This window comes from Entelurus aequoreus, linkage group LG03 (genome assembly GCF_033978785.1).
Source record: "Entelurus aequoreus isolate RoL-2023_Sb linkage group LG03, RoL_Eaeq_v1.1, whole genome shotgun sequence".
Classification (NCBI taxonomy): domain Eukaryota; kingdom Metazoa; phylum Chordata; class Actinopteri; order Syngnathiformes; family Syngnathidae; genus Entelurus; species Entelurus aequoreus.
Genome location: NC_084733.1, coordinates 73,524,123 through 73,541,026, shown reverse-complemented (window position 1 = coordinate 73,541,026; position 16,904 = coordinate 73,524,123). Strand labels below are relative to the sequence as shown.

The following is a 16,904-nucleotide window of genomic DNA, read 5'->3' as shown; positions in this document are numbered from 1 at the left end:
GTTGTTGAAAGTACAAACTAGCAGATTACAAATATCCAACAAGTCTAATGTTGTGAAATACTGTATTTGAGAGTTGATATAACTATGAACATGTTCAAGAAATTAGGAAATTCATTTTTGAAACATTTCACTCTGTGTTGTGAATATATTAAATTTCAGATGTAATTTATTTAAAAGAGAGAACACAAATAATGAACATTTGACATGTAAATATGTGAGATTATAGCCAATGGCTAATTTCCGTCTGGCAAAAATTAAAATTCCAAAGTTTAGTGTTATAGACACTCATTGTCACAAACGTACCTTGTACATTTCATAAATACATAAAACAATTGATAAAACACATATATTGAATATTAATTTCACTTTTTGAGCTGGAATTGTGTATTATTGTTCACAAAAAAAGTTTGACAGTATACTTTTTGACCAGAAGTTTTAATCTAAAAATAAATTGAAGGCAGAATCACAAACATATTCATTAAATTTTGACAAATAATCTGATTAACAAGGTATTGGTATCGGCTAAACTGGTCCATGTATCGGCTAGCCCAGTGATTGAGTTTGGCTCAGTTTTCAATAAGGGGCGGGAGACTGCAACTGCCACCGAGCGCTCCGATTGGCTGAGCTCCACAAAAGGGGGCGGGGTATAACTCGTGGCGTTAAGCTTCACATACGAATCCAGGAAGTGTTTGACGAAGCACATTAAAACCGAGTGAATTATTTAATGTTTCGTAGTTTTAAACTATATAAGGGGTACATGTGGCACAAAACACACAAGTAACCTCCAATAGATAAGTTAAAGGCATGTTTTTGCTTATAAACCTAAAAACGAAGGACGACGTCGCCACTCACGAGCGGGCTTCGGTTTACGCCACACGCTGTAAAATAGCCACAAAGTTGGTGTGTTGAAGCAAAACTGAAATTTGACGAGTGTATTTTTTGTTTCCGCCACATTTGCACTTGCATGGCCGCTCACCTCAGCCGTAGTTGAGTTTCAAGTCAAAATGGGAGAGCTTGACCGCTTGGTGCTAAAAGACCTCCATTTCCTGATTGACAAGACAAAAGGACCAATCCGGACGCGTTAACGCCATACCTCTTTCCGAATCAACCAATAGGCAAAACCGAGGGGGGCGTGTCCCACACCGACTCCAACCCACGAGCTAACCTAACGGGAGATTGTTTTCCTCTCTCGGGGAAGATTCTTTTTTTTCTCCCCCACTTTTCAGCTTCCACTTTTTGTTTTGTTTTAACAGTTAAAAGTCTCGTTTGACACTTCGTTTCCATTCGCCGCGCATACCCCAGCCCAGAGGCATCGCGGTTAGCCCCCCCCAGCAAAGAACGGATTACCCCGTAGCACCAACGGCAAACTTAAGGAGAGGGGTGAGTTGAGGTTCATTCAGCAGGCTCACAACTAGCTAGCAGCCGAGCCTCCCACCAGGAACACACCAAACTCACATTTAATGTCTATTACGTTTAAGAAACGTGTCGTAACATTTGCAATATACAATATCGATGGCTTTAGCGAGGCTTAAACCGCATGTGCTTCCTTTTTTTTGTTTGCTAGTCCCAAGATTGTTGTGCTCCTCACGTTGTTTACATTAGCTAGCAGCTAACAGACACAGTGGAACACGACCACGGCGAATGTTTAAAGCGAAATAAATGTGAATAAACACACATCCGATCGATTGTATAACACGAAGCCGCGGCGAGGCGGTGAGAACCCCGGGCTACTTTCACTCGCTTACTCGTTGACGTGGAGCGTCTCGTCGGTGCCCCTCCTGCGCCACAAGCTCCAAATGGCGGGCGCTGGAACGGAGCTCGGTCAGTGTATTGTGGGTTGCTAGGCCTTTAACGGAGGGGACGGACGGACGGAACGGGGCGCCGGTATAACGGCGTCCGGGGAAAGTTGCGATGTTTGTTTTGGGGGCACGACGCCATGTTGGAGAGGACGTTATCCGGCCGTCCTCTTGCCGCGGCGACCGAGCTAACTAGCGGCGGTGCTAACAAGTTGACAAGATAGTTGTGTACAATTTTGAATGGAGTTGAAGCTTGAGTCAACTCAATTAAACTTTTTTAACGTTTTTGTTTTTTTTAATGGAAAGGTTCAAACGGCGGTAAATGTGTAAATGGCTCCCACCACGTCCCGCACCAGCACCTGTTTGTTGCTTCCGTCACGTGACGTAGCGTACCGGCCATTTGATTGGCCACTGAGATCTTCACTTCCACCGAGCTGAATTCAGTCTTTTTAAAGCAGTGGTTCTTAACCTTGTTGGAGGTACCGAACCCCACCAGTTTCATATGCGCATTCACAGAACCCTTCTTTAGTGAAAAATAAAATGTTGTTTTTTTTCAAATTCAAGACAGTTATATGTTTTTGGTAACACTTTAGTATGGGGAACATATTCTAAGTAACAAAGACTTAAAGGGCTACTGAAATGAAATGTTCTTATTCAAACGGGGATAGCAGATCCATTCTATGTGTCATACTTGATCATTTTGCGATATTGCCATATTTTTGCTGAAAGGATTTAGTAGAGAACATCGACGATAAAGTTCGCAACTTTTGGTCGCTGATAAAAAAAGCCTTGCTTGTACCGGAAGTAGCGTGACGTCACAGGTTGTAGAGCTCCTCACATCTGCACATTGTTTACAATCATGGCCACCAGCAGCGAGAGCGATTCGGACCGAGAGAGCGACGATTTCACCATTAATTTGAGCGAGGATGAAAGATTTGTGGATGAGGAAAGACAGAGTGAAGGACTAGAGGGCAGTGGAAGCGATTCAGATAGGGAAGATGCTGTGAGAGGCGGGTGGGACCTGATATTCAGCTGGAAATGACTAAAACAGTAAATAAACACAAGACATATATATATATACTCTATTAGCCAAAACACAACCAGGCTTATACAGTATTTAATATGCCACAAATTAATCCGCATAACAAACACCTCCCCCCTCCCGTCCATATAACCCACCAATACAACTCAAACACCCGCACAATACACTCAATCCCACAGCCCAAAGTACCGTTCACCTCCGCAAAGTTCATACAGCACATATATTTCCCCAAAGTTACGTACGTGACATGCACATAGCGGCACGCACGTACGGGCAAGCGATCAAATGTTTGGAAGCCAAAGCTGTACTCACGGTAGCGCGTCTGCTATCCAACTCAAAGTCCTCCTGGTTGTGTTGCTGCAGCCAACCGCTAATACAGCAATCCCACCTACAGCTTTCTTCTTTGCTGTCTTCATTGTTCATTAAACAAATTGCAAAAGATTCACCAACACAGATGTCCAGAATACTGTGGAATTTTGCAATGAAAACAGACGACTTAATAGCTGGCCACAATGGTGTCCCAATATGTCCGCACAATCCATGACGTCACGCGCAAACGTCATCATACCGAGACGTTTTCAGCAGAATATTTTGCGGGAAATTTAAAATTGCACTTTACTAATCTAACCCGGCCGTATTTGCATGTGTTGCAATGTTAAGATTTCATCACTGATATATAAACTATCAGACTGCGTGGTTGGTAGTAGTGGGTTTCAGTAGGCCTTTAACCTTGTTGGAGGTACCGAACCCCACCAGTTTCATATGCGCATTCACCGAACCCTTCTTTAGCGAAAAATAAAATGTAGTTTTTTTTCAAATTCAGGACAGTTATATGTTTTTGGTAACACTTTAGTATGGGGAACATATTCTAAGTAACAAAGACTTAATTTAGACTTTTTTTGGACACTAGAGGAACATATTCTAAGTAAGAAAGACTTACGGTAATTTAGAGTTATTTGGTTAGGGTTAGGGTTATGGTTATTTGGTTAGGGCCAGGGTTAGAGGGTTAGGGTTATAATAAGGGAAAAGTTTTTATTTACACGATGAGTCGGGTGTGTTTTGACCTCCGCCGAACCCTTGGGCAAGACACTTCACCCTTGCTCCTGATGGCTGCTGGTTAGCGCCTTGCATGGCAGCTCCCGCCATCAGTGTGTGAATGGCTGAATGTGGAAATACTGTCAAAGCGCTTTTGAGTACCTTGAAGGTAGAAAAGCGCTATACAAGTATAACCCATTTATCATTTATCATCAACACACCTGTCTGTGAATAATATTTAACACAACAATATGTATCAATATCAACAAAACAGTAGCATGATTCCCTTTAATTACATATTATCGACTGAGTGAAGTCAGTAGTAGGGCTGGGCGATATGACTAAATTCAGTATCACGATATAAGTGATTTATATCAGTCAATATCAATTATTGATATTTTTATGGCCTGTTGAAAATAAGGACCAAGAGAAAAATATATTAAAAATGTAAACATTTTAATTAAAATGTTTCCTCTGGTTATAATCCCCTCCGCTATTGAGGCAGAAAAGTAATTAAAAAGTCAACACAACCATGGAAAACAATTCATGTGAACACAATTCTAAAGTCACATTGAACACTTACCAATAACAATCACCTCCTAAAATAAACCTCCTAAAAAATAAGGAATATATAAGAAATGCTTTTAAAGTGTAAAAAAAAATAATACAAATTGTTAAAATGTAAACATGGAGAAACCTGAGAAACTGTTTTCTGCATTTTAGTGCCAGGAAGTTACAGCTCATCAGTGTGCTCTGAGTGAGGTAAGGTAAGGTGGTCTTCGGTCTGAATACGGTCCATTAAAAAAAACACTGCCATACTGTCGAGGTGACTTTTCCTGTTTTATCGACAACTTCTTCGCTCTCTGCAGCACTCATTTTTACTTTCTCTTCTCATTCCATGCAAAGAATCAACTGGAAGACAACAAAATGGCGCAACCAAACTTGATAGTTGATACTTGAAAAACTTGATACAAACTTGACACACCTGTATCGAACGTTTTATCAAACACATTTTTTTATTGCTATCGATTCCGTGCCTATAGCAAATTATATTGATATCATTTTATTACCCAGTCATAGTCAGTAGTGCAAAATAAATAAACAAAAGCAAACACAAGTGTAGACTCTTATTTAAATCTTTTGACTTTTTGCCCCCAAAACCATCCGGTGTGTGTTGCATAAGCCAACTCATTTCCTTGTGAAGTGCTGGAAGCAAAAAGGTGAAAGTGTGTCAGAATATGCACAAGCACAGTGTCGCCTGTGCTATTATTTTTCTGGCAAATACACCACACAATGCTGCTGTTGTTAAACTAAAGCTCAAAGTTTTCAGCCCCATAAGTCAGATTGACTTAAAAGTTCTCACATGGGTCAGTGGTGCTCTACAAAACACCTGAATCGCAGCAACATTTGGTATACACCTTTAGGGGACTGATAAGCAAAAATGTGTGTGAAATGTGAGCATGACTGGTGGAAAAAGATGGCGACCATCAGGCAAAATCAGGGTCACTGTTGGTACTTAGGTATTTATTGTCCATAAGCCACTCAGCATTTGTCTGTTTATAATTACATATCTGTATTACATGTTTGCATATTTCCAAAACATTTTGGCAACAATCCAAAAGAGGCGACGATAATACTGTTAACAGTCATGTCAAAATAGCACCCCATTAATGTCATCGCCAACTAATAAGGCAAAAAAGACCCTTCTTATAGCTAATTTTCTCTTTCCCAGGTCTCTCAGCTCACTTGAGTATGAGTTCATAATGAAGCGGCGACTGGAGGATCAGGAAACGGTTTTTGCGTCCCAGCAGCGGCGCCTCCCGAGCAGCGCGGACACCTTCCAGCATCGCGTCCTGGCCCCGGCGCCGGCGGTGTACGAGGCCGTGTCGGACAGCATGCAGCCCACCGCAGGCGTCCAGTACTCGGTCCCGCAGGGATACCAGGTACGCAATCATGTCCGCCACAGAATAGTTTAAATATGCTCCATGGAGGCACTGTCAGAAACCAAGGTGTCCCTGCAGGCTATACTTACTGTAACAAAATGTGGATGACTGTTGGTCCCTAAGGTTACATGTATACTCCCAAGCCTTAAAACCAGTAAAGTTGAAATTTTAAGATCAACCCACAAGGCTGGGCAACCCCACATGTTTCCCATAGGAAATAATGGAAATAGAGAAAAGCCTAACACAGGGCAGCTGTGGCTACACATGTAGCTTACCACCATCAATGTGTGAATGAATTATAGGTTCTCAGCTCTGTCTATAAAGCGCTTTGAGTGTCTAGAAAAGCGCTGTATAAGTCTAATCCATTAATATTTTTATTGTTATTAGGGTCAAACTGATGCCATCACACAACCTTTTATCAACTGTTCAGGCATTGTTTTATTAAGTCACCTTTAAACATTCTGTACTGTGATACATGTGTCAAATATAATGCCGTGTGTTAATATTAAAACAGGCAATTACCTCATTGTTATTATTATTGTCGTTGTTATAACTTACTGGGGCCATGTTGTACTATCCCTATCCCAGCTGCCTTCGGGCGGAAGATGTATGTAAACTATTAGGCCTGTCAAAAATAACAACTTAACTCATGTGATTAATCACAAAAAAGTATCCCATTGATCGTGTGTGTATATGTATGGAGATTAATCACACAATTTATTTTGACTGCACATGCTCCTTTTCCGTAACTGGATGGTTACCTGAAAGGTGGCACGAGTTCTTATACCGTCAGTGATCAGGTCAAAGCTGAGTGAGGAGACTCCGACTGGCGTGCTTTCTGTTGAATTTCACTTTAAAACAAACCCAGACTGGACTTAAGATAAAACTGTTTCTAAATCATCAAGTAATAACCTGTGATTAATCATGATTAAACCACATTCAAAAGTGTGACTAATCTAATTAAAACATTTAATCAATTGACAGCACTGAAATATGTTTGTTTTTTTTGTCAAGGATTTAAATTTAGATTAATCACACTTTTGATTGATGATTCATTGCAGTAAATTACTTGCTTGCATGATTGGAATTAACTTTACAGAAGTCCCCAATGTTTGGACGCAAATGCAATGTTATTGTCAGAGTGTCATAGATAAATATTTTTTTAATTGTTTAACTTTAATGTACATCATGTCATGTATTTGTTCAAAACCTTGCAACAGTATTCTCTAATACAAGGTGTATTTTGAAGTGAAATGCGCATTTGCATTTAAAATAAATTGTGTGATTAATCATGATTAATGCAATTTGTTGTGATTAATGGCATGCGTTAACTTGATAAATTTGACAACTTTAATACATGTATGTGTGTGTGTATATATCTGTATATATACACACAGACATATATATATATATATATATATACAGTATATATATATATATATATATATATATATATATATATATATATATATATATATATATATATATATATATATATATATATATATATGTATATGTATATGTATATGTATATATATATATATATATATATATATATATATATAGTCGTGGTCAAAAGTTTACATACACCTGTAAAAAACATAATGTTGGTGGGAATCTTTGGGCACCTCAAGATTCGATTACGATTAAGGAGCTACGATTCGATTAAAAATGTATTATGGATGCATCTTTAATTTGATGCAGTTTTACATTTCTTTTCGTTTCACAAAATAAGCATTTGTTACTTGCAACTTTAAAAAAAACAATGAATTTGCAATAAGAAACCATTAAATTAATCCCCACATTTATTAAACAAATGAAAATGTGTGCAAAACTGGACCATAAATGCCCGATAATAAATGAGCTGGTCAGATCTCTCTGTGAGGTGGCTCGCTGCAGTCGGACAAATTTTAGAACTGTCTGCATTACTTTGTTTACAATAAATAAATTGATTATTGATTATTGACATTTAGTAATCGATTTTATAATCCTCCATGTCCGAATTGCGATGCATCTAAAAATCGATTATTTCCCCCACCTCTATATATAAGTGATTAAAAAAGTACATCAAATGTGCTTCAGTGTCGTCAATAGCTAGAAAAGTGCTACATAAGTAAACTATATGATTAGTGTGGTTATTATTCATGATCATTAAAACAAAACAATCTAAAACCTGCTAAAAGATTCTTGTCTTTAATTTTGAATGACATAGATGTGATTGTGATTTGCTTATGTAAGTGAGTTTTCAACATTGTTCTTTTGTCATACAAGGTAAAAAACAACTTTTTCCCTATGTTAGAAGTCAAAGTTTTTTCCTCAAAGTTTTGAAATGAGTTATGATAGTCTTCTTTTTTTCACATGAGGAAAATTGAGGCTGTATTCACGCTACAATACAGTGCATTAGGTCACCTACAAGTTGCAGTGAAATCTTGAACATTTATCTTGTAAACATCTCAAAATGTCACCTTGCACTTTGTGCAAATAAAAAATGCTAAATGATTGTTAAAAAAAAGTTCACAAGCAGGATTAGGGAGATTCTTAAGATGAAAGACGCCAGTAGATTGTATGTGCATATACAATTGTAGTTCCTAGAAAGGGTGAGAAAAGGCTTTGGAGTTAACTGTTTGTGCACGTCATGACTGAACACATGGCTTGTTTTGCTACAAGCATGTCCTAGAAGTGGTTATTTACTTTGCCGCGCGCAATCACATGTGCTTTCACAGGTTCCCACGGCAGCCCAGAACAGCGGCGGTCACGGACATGCTCCGAGCCCAGCCGTCCACGGCGGCTCCCACCACCACAGCCCCGCCGCCGCGGCCGCCGTCCAATCCCACGCGCCTTCAGGGATGCCGGCTCACAGCCACACTGCCGCGCCTCAGGCCTCGGCGCAAGGCCAGCAGCAGTTCCAACGGCTCAAGGTGAGTCTGCAAAACGAGATGGTCACTTTTACTCAAAAGTATTGAGACACACAGCTAGGGATGTAACAGTATGAATATTTCATATCACGGTTATCGTGACCAAAATTGTCACAGTTATCAATATTATCACTGTATTGTTGAATGTGCTCAAAAGGCACTTAAACACACAGAAATCGTTTGACCAAGTTGTTTGTTTTAATAACTACAGGGTTTCCCCTAGAGTGCCAACATACCTGTGGTGGTGGGGGGCGTGGCTAGGGGCTTGGTCAATATGATGTCATCATATAATGGCATAATCTACGATGATGAATATATTTACTTAAGAAGGGCTAAAAAATGCTACACATACATTTAAAAACTAATCACTTAATTAGTATTAACATATATTTTTTACTTATAGTATATTAATTGGCTCTATTTTTCAATTGTTGCTGCTTATTGTACAATGTACTTTGTTGATAATTTTTACACTTTGAGTGATTTTTGTTTTAATAAAAACAACCAGCAACAAATTTAGCGTCTTTTTCTGGTATTATTGGAGACTGTACTCAACAGTTTCCAATAATACCTCAACTGTTGTTTCGCGATGCTGCTCCAGCTGCATTTTCTTCCCTTAAAAGCTGCCATTTTCCTGTTAATATTTGCATGTTGCACATATAGTAGATCGCTGTTGGCGGGTATGTCTCGATTTATTGAAGTAGGTACACGTCGCAGACATGCTGCTTCTACTCTAGACAATCCTGTGCGTATTGCTTAGGTCATCACAACTTGCAGTTTCAGCAGCGCTGGTTCGGTGATCAAAGTCTTTTTTCGGCGGCCAAATTTTTGGTGCATCACTATTCAATAGTGCACAAATAATAGGCTATCTACTGTATATCAATTGAAACCTTCATTATATTACTTTAATTTGTTTTCACATAAAAAAAAAAAAATGTTTTTGAATATGGCGGCTTTTATTTTGCCATCAAGTACATGTAGAGGACACCCTGAACTAAAATAAATAGACACCGTGTTAGAAAACCCTCTATTTTGCATGTTTTGTGTTTCTTATGCTTCACTGGTAGTGTTTTAGTCTTTAGTATTTAATCTGTTTTAATCACTAAGCTTTTATTGTTTTAAACTTTGGTTTGTAAATAAATGATACTGTAACACTTTAAGATGTATTTAAATGAAAAGCACATAACTAATACGATCTATTATTATTATTTATTATTTTTGGTGGACGTTTTGGCATCTTACTCTGTTCAGCGGTCCTTGAACGCCCCGTAAAAACAGCCCCGTCTCGTATTCCCTTGAGTATAGAACGATCACTCTGTTATAAGAGAGACAGCTTGTAGGTTCAATGTGCACAATTGAATATCGTAGTTGCTCAGATAATAATGTGTATGTATACGTTTAGATTGGGGTATGTCGTTTCTTAATGTTTCTCGTTTTCATGTTAGCATTTAAGCTAGTGAGCTGATGCTAGCCAGTCCGTGAGTTTATCAAAGTTCAGTTATCAATGAAGGTTTTTCGATCATTTGAATTTTTTACGGAGATACTAACCGTCTGAGTTTTACCTCTCTTATCATTACTACCGTTTATTGTTACATCCAATTGAGTCGTCTTAATATGGAAGGAAGCCGATCTAAGAAATTGACGTTTTGTCTTGCTTCCTTTTCTCCAAAGGTGGAGGACGCCTTGTCGTACTTGGACCAAGTTAAGCTGCAGTTTGGCAACCAGCCTCAGGTTTATAACGACTTTTTGGACATCATGAAAGAGTTCAAGTCACAAAGGTGAATCCCTCTTTTTGTCTCTACAGAGGGACTGTTTGTAATCCCTTAAAAAAATACAGTGAGTACGCCCCTCACATTTTTTTGTTGCAGTATATATTCTCAAGGGACAAAACAGTGGAACTTCGATTTACGAACCCTGTTCAAGAACAAAATAAGTTTGTAAATTGTCTCTTGAGAATATACACTCAAAAAAGTTTGTATAATGAAGCAATTTTCTCCAAAAAAATAATGTAAATATGAATAATGGGTTGCAGCCTTGACACAAGTCCTTATATAAGTGAAGGTTTGAACACAATGTCAAGTGCTGTACAGTACTGTATATCAAACAAGGGGGTGATGGATAAAATATATATTTATTAACAAGGCAAAACAACAACAACAAGCTATTGTCCTGTATGCTCTGCTCTGCCAACACGCACATTCACACAGAAGTCCATTTGGTGCCCACACAAATGATCAAAAATCCCCAAAATCCTTAACTTTACCAACCATATTGCTACACTAATAAACATTTAATACACGTAAAATCTACTTACATCCGTGCTTCTGACTATAACTATACCTATGCATAGCATTGTAGGTTTATTAACATTAAAGGAAACAACACACCTGCCTCATCTCGCCACCCACCGTGGTTACAGTGAAGTCACGTGCTACATAGGCTTCATCATGTTCTGGTACTACAAAAAAAAGCATGTTCCCCGAGGTCAGATGCGCCCCCCCTGGCATCACACCCGCCCCACTATTTGAGAAGGATTGACTTACCGTATTTTCCGCACCATAAGGCGCCCCGTGTTATTAGCCGCACGTTTAATGAACGGCATATTTCAAAACTTTGTTTACCTATTAGCCGCCCCGTGCTATTAGCCGCACCTACGCTACGCTAAAGGGAATGTCAACAAAACAGTCAGATAGGTCAGTCAAACTTTAATAATATATTACAAACCAGCGTTCTAACAACTCTGTTCACTCCCAAAATGTAATGTGCAAATGTGCAATCACAAAAATAGTAACACTCAAAATAGTGCAGAGCAATAGCAACATCAATAACTCAACGTTGCTCATACGTTAGTGTCACGCAACACACAAAATAAACATTTAAATCTCACTTTCTGAAGTTATTACTCATCTACAAATCCCTCGAATTCTTCTTCTTCTTCGGTGTGCTTCACTTGTTTTTTGACACCATCGATGATGTGGACGCGCATGCAGTCATAGATCAACAGGAACGGCGCTGCGTGAAAAAAGTCACCCGGTGTCTTCGCGTAAACTTCTATCAACCACTCGCTCATCTTTTCTTCATCCATCCATCCCTTCGAGTTAGCTTTTATGATGACGCCGGCTGGAAAGTTCTCTTTTGGCAAGGTCTTCCTTTTGAATATCACCGTGGGTGGAAGTTTCTGGCCGTTAGCATGGCTAGCTAGAACCACAGTAGGACGACTTCTCATTCCCTGTGGTGCGAATATTCACCGTACGTGCTCCCGTTGTATCCACAGTGCGGTTCACATGAATATCAAAAGTCAGTGGAACCTTGTACGCGTGTCTCTTAGTAGGAGACATTTTGTTGTCTTTACAGAAAAACAAATGAAATTAAATATCCGCGAGCTTCTTCTTCTACGAGGGCGGGTGCTCACCTTGGCGGTTGCTTACAGTAGAAGAAGAAGCGCTTCCTCTTCTATGGGGGCGGTTGCTTACCGTAGAAGAAGAAGCGCTTCCTCTTTTACGGGAAAAAAAGATGGCGACTGTTTACCGTAGTTGCGAGACCTAAACCTTATGAAAATAAATATGAATATTAATCCATATATAAGGCGCACCGGGTTATTAGCCGCACTGTCTGCTTTTGACAAAAATTGTGGTTTTTAGGTGCGGCTTATGGTGCGGAAAATACGGTACTTTAACGTTGGGAGCTGGCGAGAAAGGGGCAGACAGACAGAGTGAGCGCCTTGGCTCAAAAAAGGTTGAAAAACACTGACGTAGACCACAAGGAAGTGTTTTCAATTTACAAAAAAAATAATAATAATATGACCACTTTAATGCGCCCTACAGTATAATCCGGTGCGCCTTTTGTATAAAAATAGACTTGACCAGACCCGCTCATCGGCACTGCACCTTATAATCCGGTGCGCCCTGTGGTCCGGAAAATGCGGTACCTTCTCCTCCGCTGTGAAATAAGTCCGGTCTTATCACAATTAAAATTGCGGCATTACGAGTCCTGCTTCGTCGATTCTTCCAAACTTGTCAGCGCCATAATTGTACTTTTTTTTCTTTTACTCCACAGCGATTCCTTCTTCTTTCCACGCTGATCTGTTGTCGTTTTGGGACTCATATTGAGTTAGCTAAATGGACACAAATTGTCGAAATGCAAAAAAACACAGAAAATAGGAACACACGCTGAACCGCTGAGTAGTGACAAGTAGTGTACTCTGCAGCAGGTGACGTGGAGGGTTCTACACTGTGGCATTGCAGTGTTTCCCATAAACTGCCAAGATACCTGTGGCGGTGGGGGCGTGGATATGGTCGTGGTCACCATGACATCATCGAGTAATTTGCATAATTTACTACAATGATATGATTTTCTCTAAAAAGGCTAAAAAAATGTATACTTATTAATTAATAATAACAGTTTTGTTTTAAACGTCCATCTATCCATCCATCCATTTTACAATATAATTACAACACTTTATGTACATATTTATATACAGATTTGAACAATAAGTTATTCACTGAAATATATTTAATAATTGTGGTTCTTACAAAAAATATATCTTATAAAATATAAAAGCTAAAATGTCTCTTAAAGCTCTGCCCCTTTAATTAGTGCATACTAAATAATTTAACTTTAGCCTACTACTACAACCATATTATTTACCAGCAACATAAAGTGAAACAGAGGCAGAGGTGTCCTGCCACAGTCAGTAACAAATAAACAGAAAACAGTAGTGGTCAAATACAAATAAGGCAACAAGAGAAGTATCCTACACTTCTCTTTTGTAAAGTAAATCTGAACAGCCTATATGGGCATCTACATCAACTATATGATTTGCCTGAGAAGCTGGACAGGACAAACAAAAAAAAATCTATTTGTGGCGGACGTAATTCTTTCGTGGCGGGCCGCCACAAATAAATGAATGTGTAGGAAACACTGCATTGTGAGGCAAAAACTGGGCAGCATGGCAGTTTCCTAACTAAATAAAAAGCCCAAACACCTCCAGGAAGACTAGTGTCTTGCTGAGGGACAATGAAGGTGAAGGTGATGGTCTAGGTCTTTCACACCTGAACCCAATGAAACATCTGTAGGGCATCCTAAAAGCAGAAGGAAGGAAGGTGGAGGAGTGCAAGATGTCTAACATCTACAAGCTTCCCCATTGATGCCTTCATAGAGAAGTGGATAAGGATTCCAGTAACCATCTGTGCAGTTCTGCTCAATTTCATATCCAAGAGGGTTAAGGCGGCGCTAGATAACAATGTGACACTAAATACTTACACCAACCACACAATCTGTGATGTGTACTCACTTGTGTTGCTACTTCTCTGTATGTGTTGCTTGTAGTACTTTCCATAGTGTTTTTTAAGATGATGAAACATGAGGGCTGTACTCATGCTTGTGCTACACTGTGTAACGTGCACACAGAGCAGACGGTTGAATCGTGTTTGTTTTTATTTGTTGGCCAGTATCGACACTCCCGGGGTCATCAGCAGGGTGTCGCAGCTTTTCAAGGGTCACCCCGACCTTATCATGGGCTTCAACACTTTCCTGCCACCCGGCTACAAGATCGAGGTCCAGAGTAACGACCTGGTCAACGTGACAACGCCCGGTCAGATCCACCACATCACCCCGCACGGCATTTCAGTGCAGAACATCTCCATCACACAGCACCAGCCACAGATCCCGCCCCCTGCTGCCGCCACCACCACCACCAGCGTACCGGTTCTTCTCACTCAGCCCTCCCCCGCCAAAATAAGCAAGGTGAGTTGAGAGTTAACCACTTCATAACCTGTGTGTGTGTGTGTGTGTGTGTGTGTGTGTGTGTGTGTGTGTGTGTGTGTGTGTGTGTGTGTGTGTGTGTGTGTGTGTGTGTGTGTGTGTGTGTGTGTGTGTGTGTGTGTGTGTGTGTGTGTTTCCAATTTAATATATATGAATGATATACTAGTAGACCACTTTCTTTTATTTAACTAAAGTAATACTTTTAAATTGTTTTCAAACATCAGTATTGTTTCATTTGTAGCAGCAGTCACATGCTTTTAACACCTTTTAGTGAGTCATATCTAGGGAAATTCAAAATTATTAATGTAAAGGCAAAGCTTTAAAATTAATGCATGAATTTGTCATGTGTGTTACCCCGTTTGCAGCCTAACCAGCCTCAGGCGCTAACGCCGGGCAGCCAGACCACTCCGTCCATTCCCGCGTACACAGCCCCGCGCTCTCCGCCCGTGCAGCTCCCCCTGTCCCTCAGCGGGACTCCCGCCGGTCCGCCCGCGCAGAACAACCAGCCGGTGGAGTTCAACCACGCCATCAACTACGTCAATAAGATCAAGAATCGCTTCCAGGGTCAGCCCAACATCTATAAAGCCTTCCTGGAGATCCTGCACACGTACCAGGTCAGCAAAAGCTCGCACTGATGATTCCGGGGGAACAAAATCATGCAACGATTTTGTTGTGATGTTCTAATTTCTTTCCAGAAGGAGCAACGGAACGCGAAGGAGGCCGGAGGCAACTACACCCCAGCGCTGACGGAGCAGGAGGTTTACGCTCAGGTGGCTCGGCTCTTTAAGAACCAAGAGGACCTGCTCTCAGAGTTTGGACAATTTCTCCCAGACGCCAACAGTTCAGTGGTGAGTGGAGCTTATACACATCTGTCTTATCAAGTTAATTGTTTTCCCAGTACCACCACAAGGAAGATTTGTTTGCTGTTAAATTTCAGTCACACAGACACCCCACAAAATAGCTCTACCAGAGCCATACCTGTACTCCCACATTTATTAATCAGTGCGTCAACACAGAATCCAATAAAACACAATATGTCCCAACAATGTGTGACAGGGCCTCCTTGTGGGAAATGTTTGCATAAGATATCGCGAGAGTGACAATTGCTTCCAACACAACAGGGTGGGAAAAGTGAGCCTTGGATCTTTAAGTTGTATTAAGAAAAACCCTTTCACACAGACAACGCCCTGCCTCTGTTACAGCTCTGATTTTAACGCTAAAAATTTCCAGGTCAACCATGTCTCCATATTCCGTTTATACAGAACAGCTACAAAAAAAGGTGGACAAATTCCAGCTTTTACAAGCATTATATAATTTGCATAAACAGTGACAATGCAAATATTTTTTTTAAAAGACAAAATATACATGTATTCAAAAACAAACCTGGGTTTTTTTATTATTTTAATTTATTTAAATTTTTATAAATGTTCTCAATTGTATTTTTATTTTTTTATTTAGATCTCTGTTATTAGTAATTAGCGTTTATATATATATATATATATATATATATATATATATATATATATATATATATATATATATATATATATATATATATATATATATATATATATATATATATATATATATATATATATATATATATATATATATATATATATATTTTAGGGCTGCAAATCTTTGGGTGTCCCACGATTCGATTCAATATCGATTCTTGGGGTCACGATTCGATTCAAAATCGATTTTTTTTTTTTCCCCGATTCAACGCGATTCTCGATTCAAAAACGATATTATTCCGATTCAAAACGATTCTCTATTCATTCGATACATAGGATTTTAGCAGGATCTACCCCCGTCTGCTGACATGCAAGCAGAGTAGTAGATTTTTGTAAAAAGCTTTTATAATTGTAAAGGACAATGTTTTATCAACTGATTGCAATAATGTAAATTTGTTTTAACTATTAAATGAACCAAAAATATGACTTATTTTATCTTTGTGAAAATATTGGAAACAGTGTGTTGTCAAGCTTATGAGATGCGATGCAAGTGTAAGCCACTGTGACACTATTGTTCATTTATTTTAATTTTTATAAATGTCTAATGATAATGTCAATGAGGGATTTTAATCACTGCTATGTTGAAATTGTAACTAATATTGATACTGTTATTGATAATATTAATTTTTGTTTCACTACTTTTGGTTTGTTCTGTGTCGTGTTTGTGTTTCCTCTCAATTGCTCTGTTTATTGCAGTTCTGAGTGTTGCTGGGTTGGGTTTGGTTTTGGAATTGGATTGCATTGTTATGGTATTGCTGTGTATTGTTTTGTTGGATTGGTTAATAAAAAAAATTAAAAAAATAGATTTGAAAAAAATGAGAATCGATTCTGAATCGCACAACGTGAGAATCGCAATTCGAATTGGAATCGATTTTTCCCCACATCCCTAATAT

At 39.2% G+C, this 16,904-nt stretch overlaps 1 protein-coding gene across 1 annotated transcript in view; it reads left to right on the top strand.

Annotated features, from left to right (window-relative positions):
• Positions 1-1,158: 1,158 nt before the first annotated feature.
• sin3aa (SIN3 transcription regulator family member Aa) overlaps positions 1,159-16,904 on the top strand; it is a 32,413-nt gene continuing 16,667 nt past the window's right edge. The window contains exons 1-7 of the mRNA XM_062042729.1: positions 1,159-1,380; positions 5,606-5,816; positions 8,540-8,734; positions 10,403-10,509; positions 14,182-14,476; positions 14,860-15,108; positions 15,190-15,342. Coding sequence (XP_061898713.1) covers positions 5,637-5,816; positions 8,540-8,734; positions 10,403-10,509; positions 14,182-14,476; positions 14,860-15,108; positions 15,190-15,342 — 1,179 coding nt within the window. The 5' untranslated portion in view covers positions 1,159-1,380; positions 5,606-5,636. The remainder of the gene's footprint in view (positions 1,381-5,605; positions 5,817-8,539; positions 8,735-10,402; positions 10,510-14,181; positions 14,477-14,859; positions 15,109-15,189; positions 15,343-16,904) is intronic.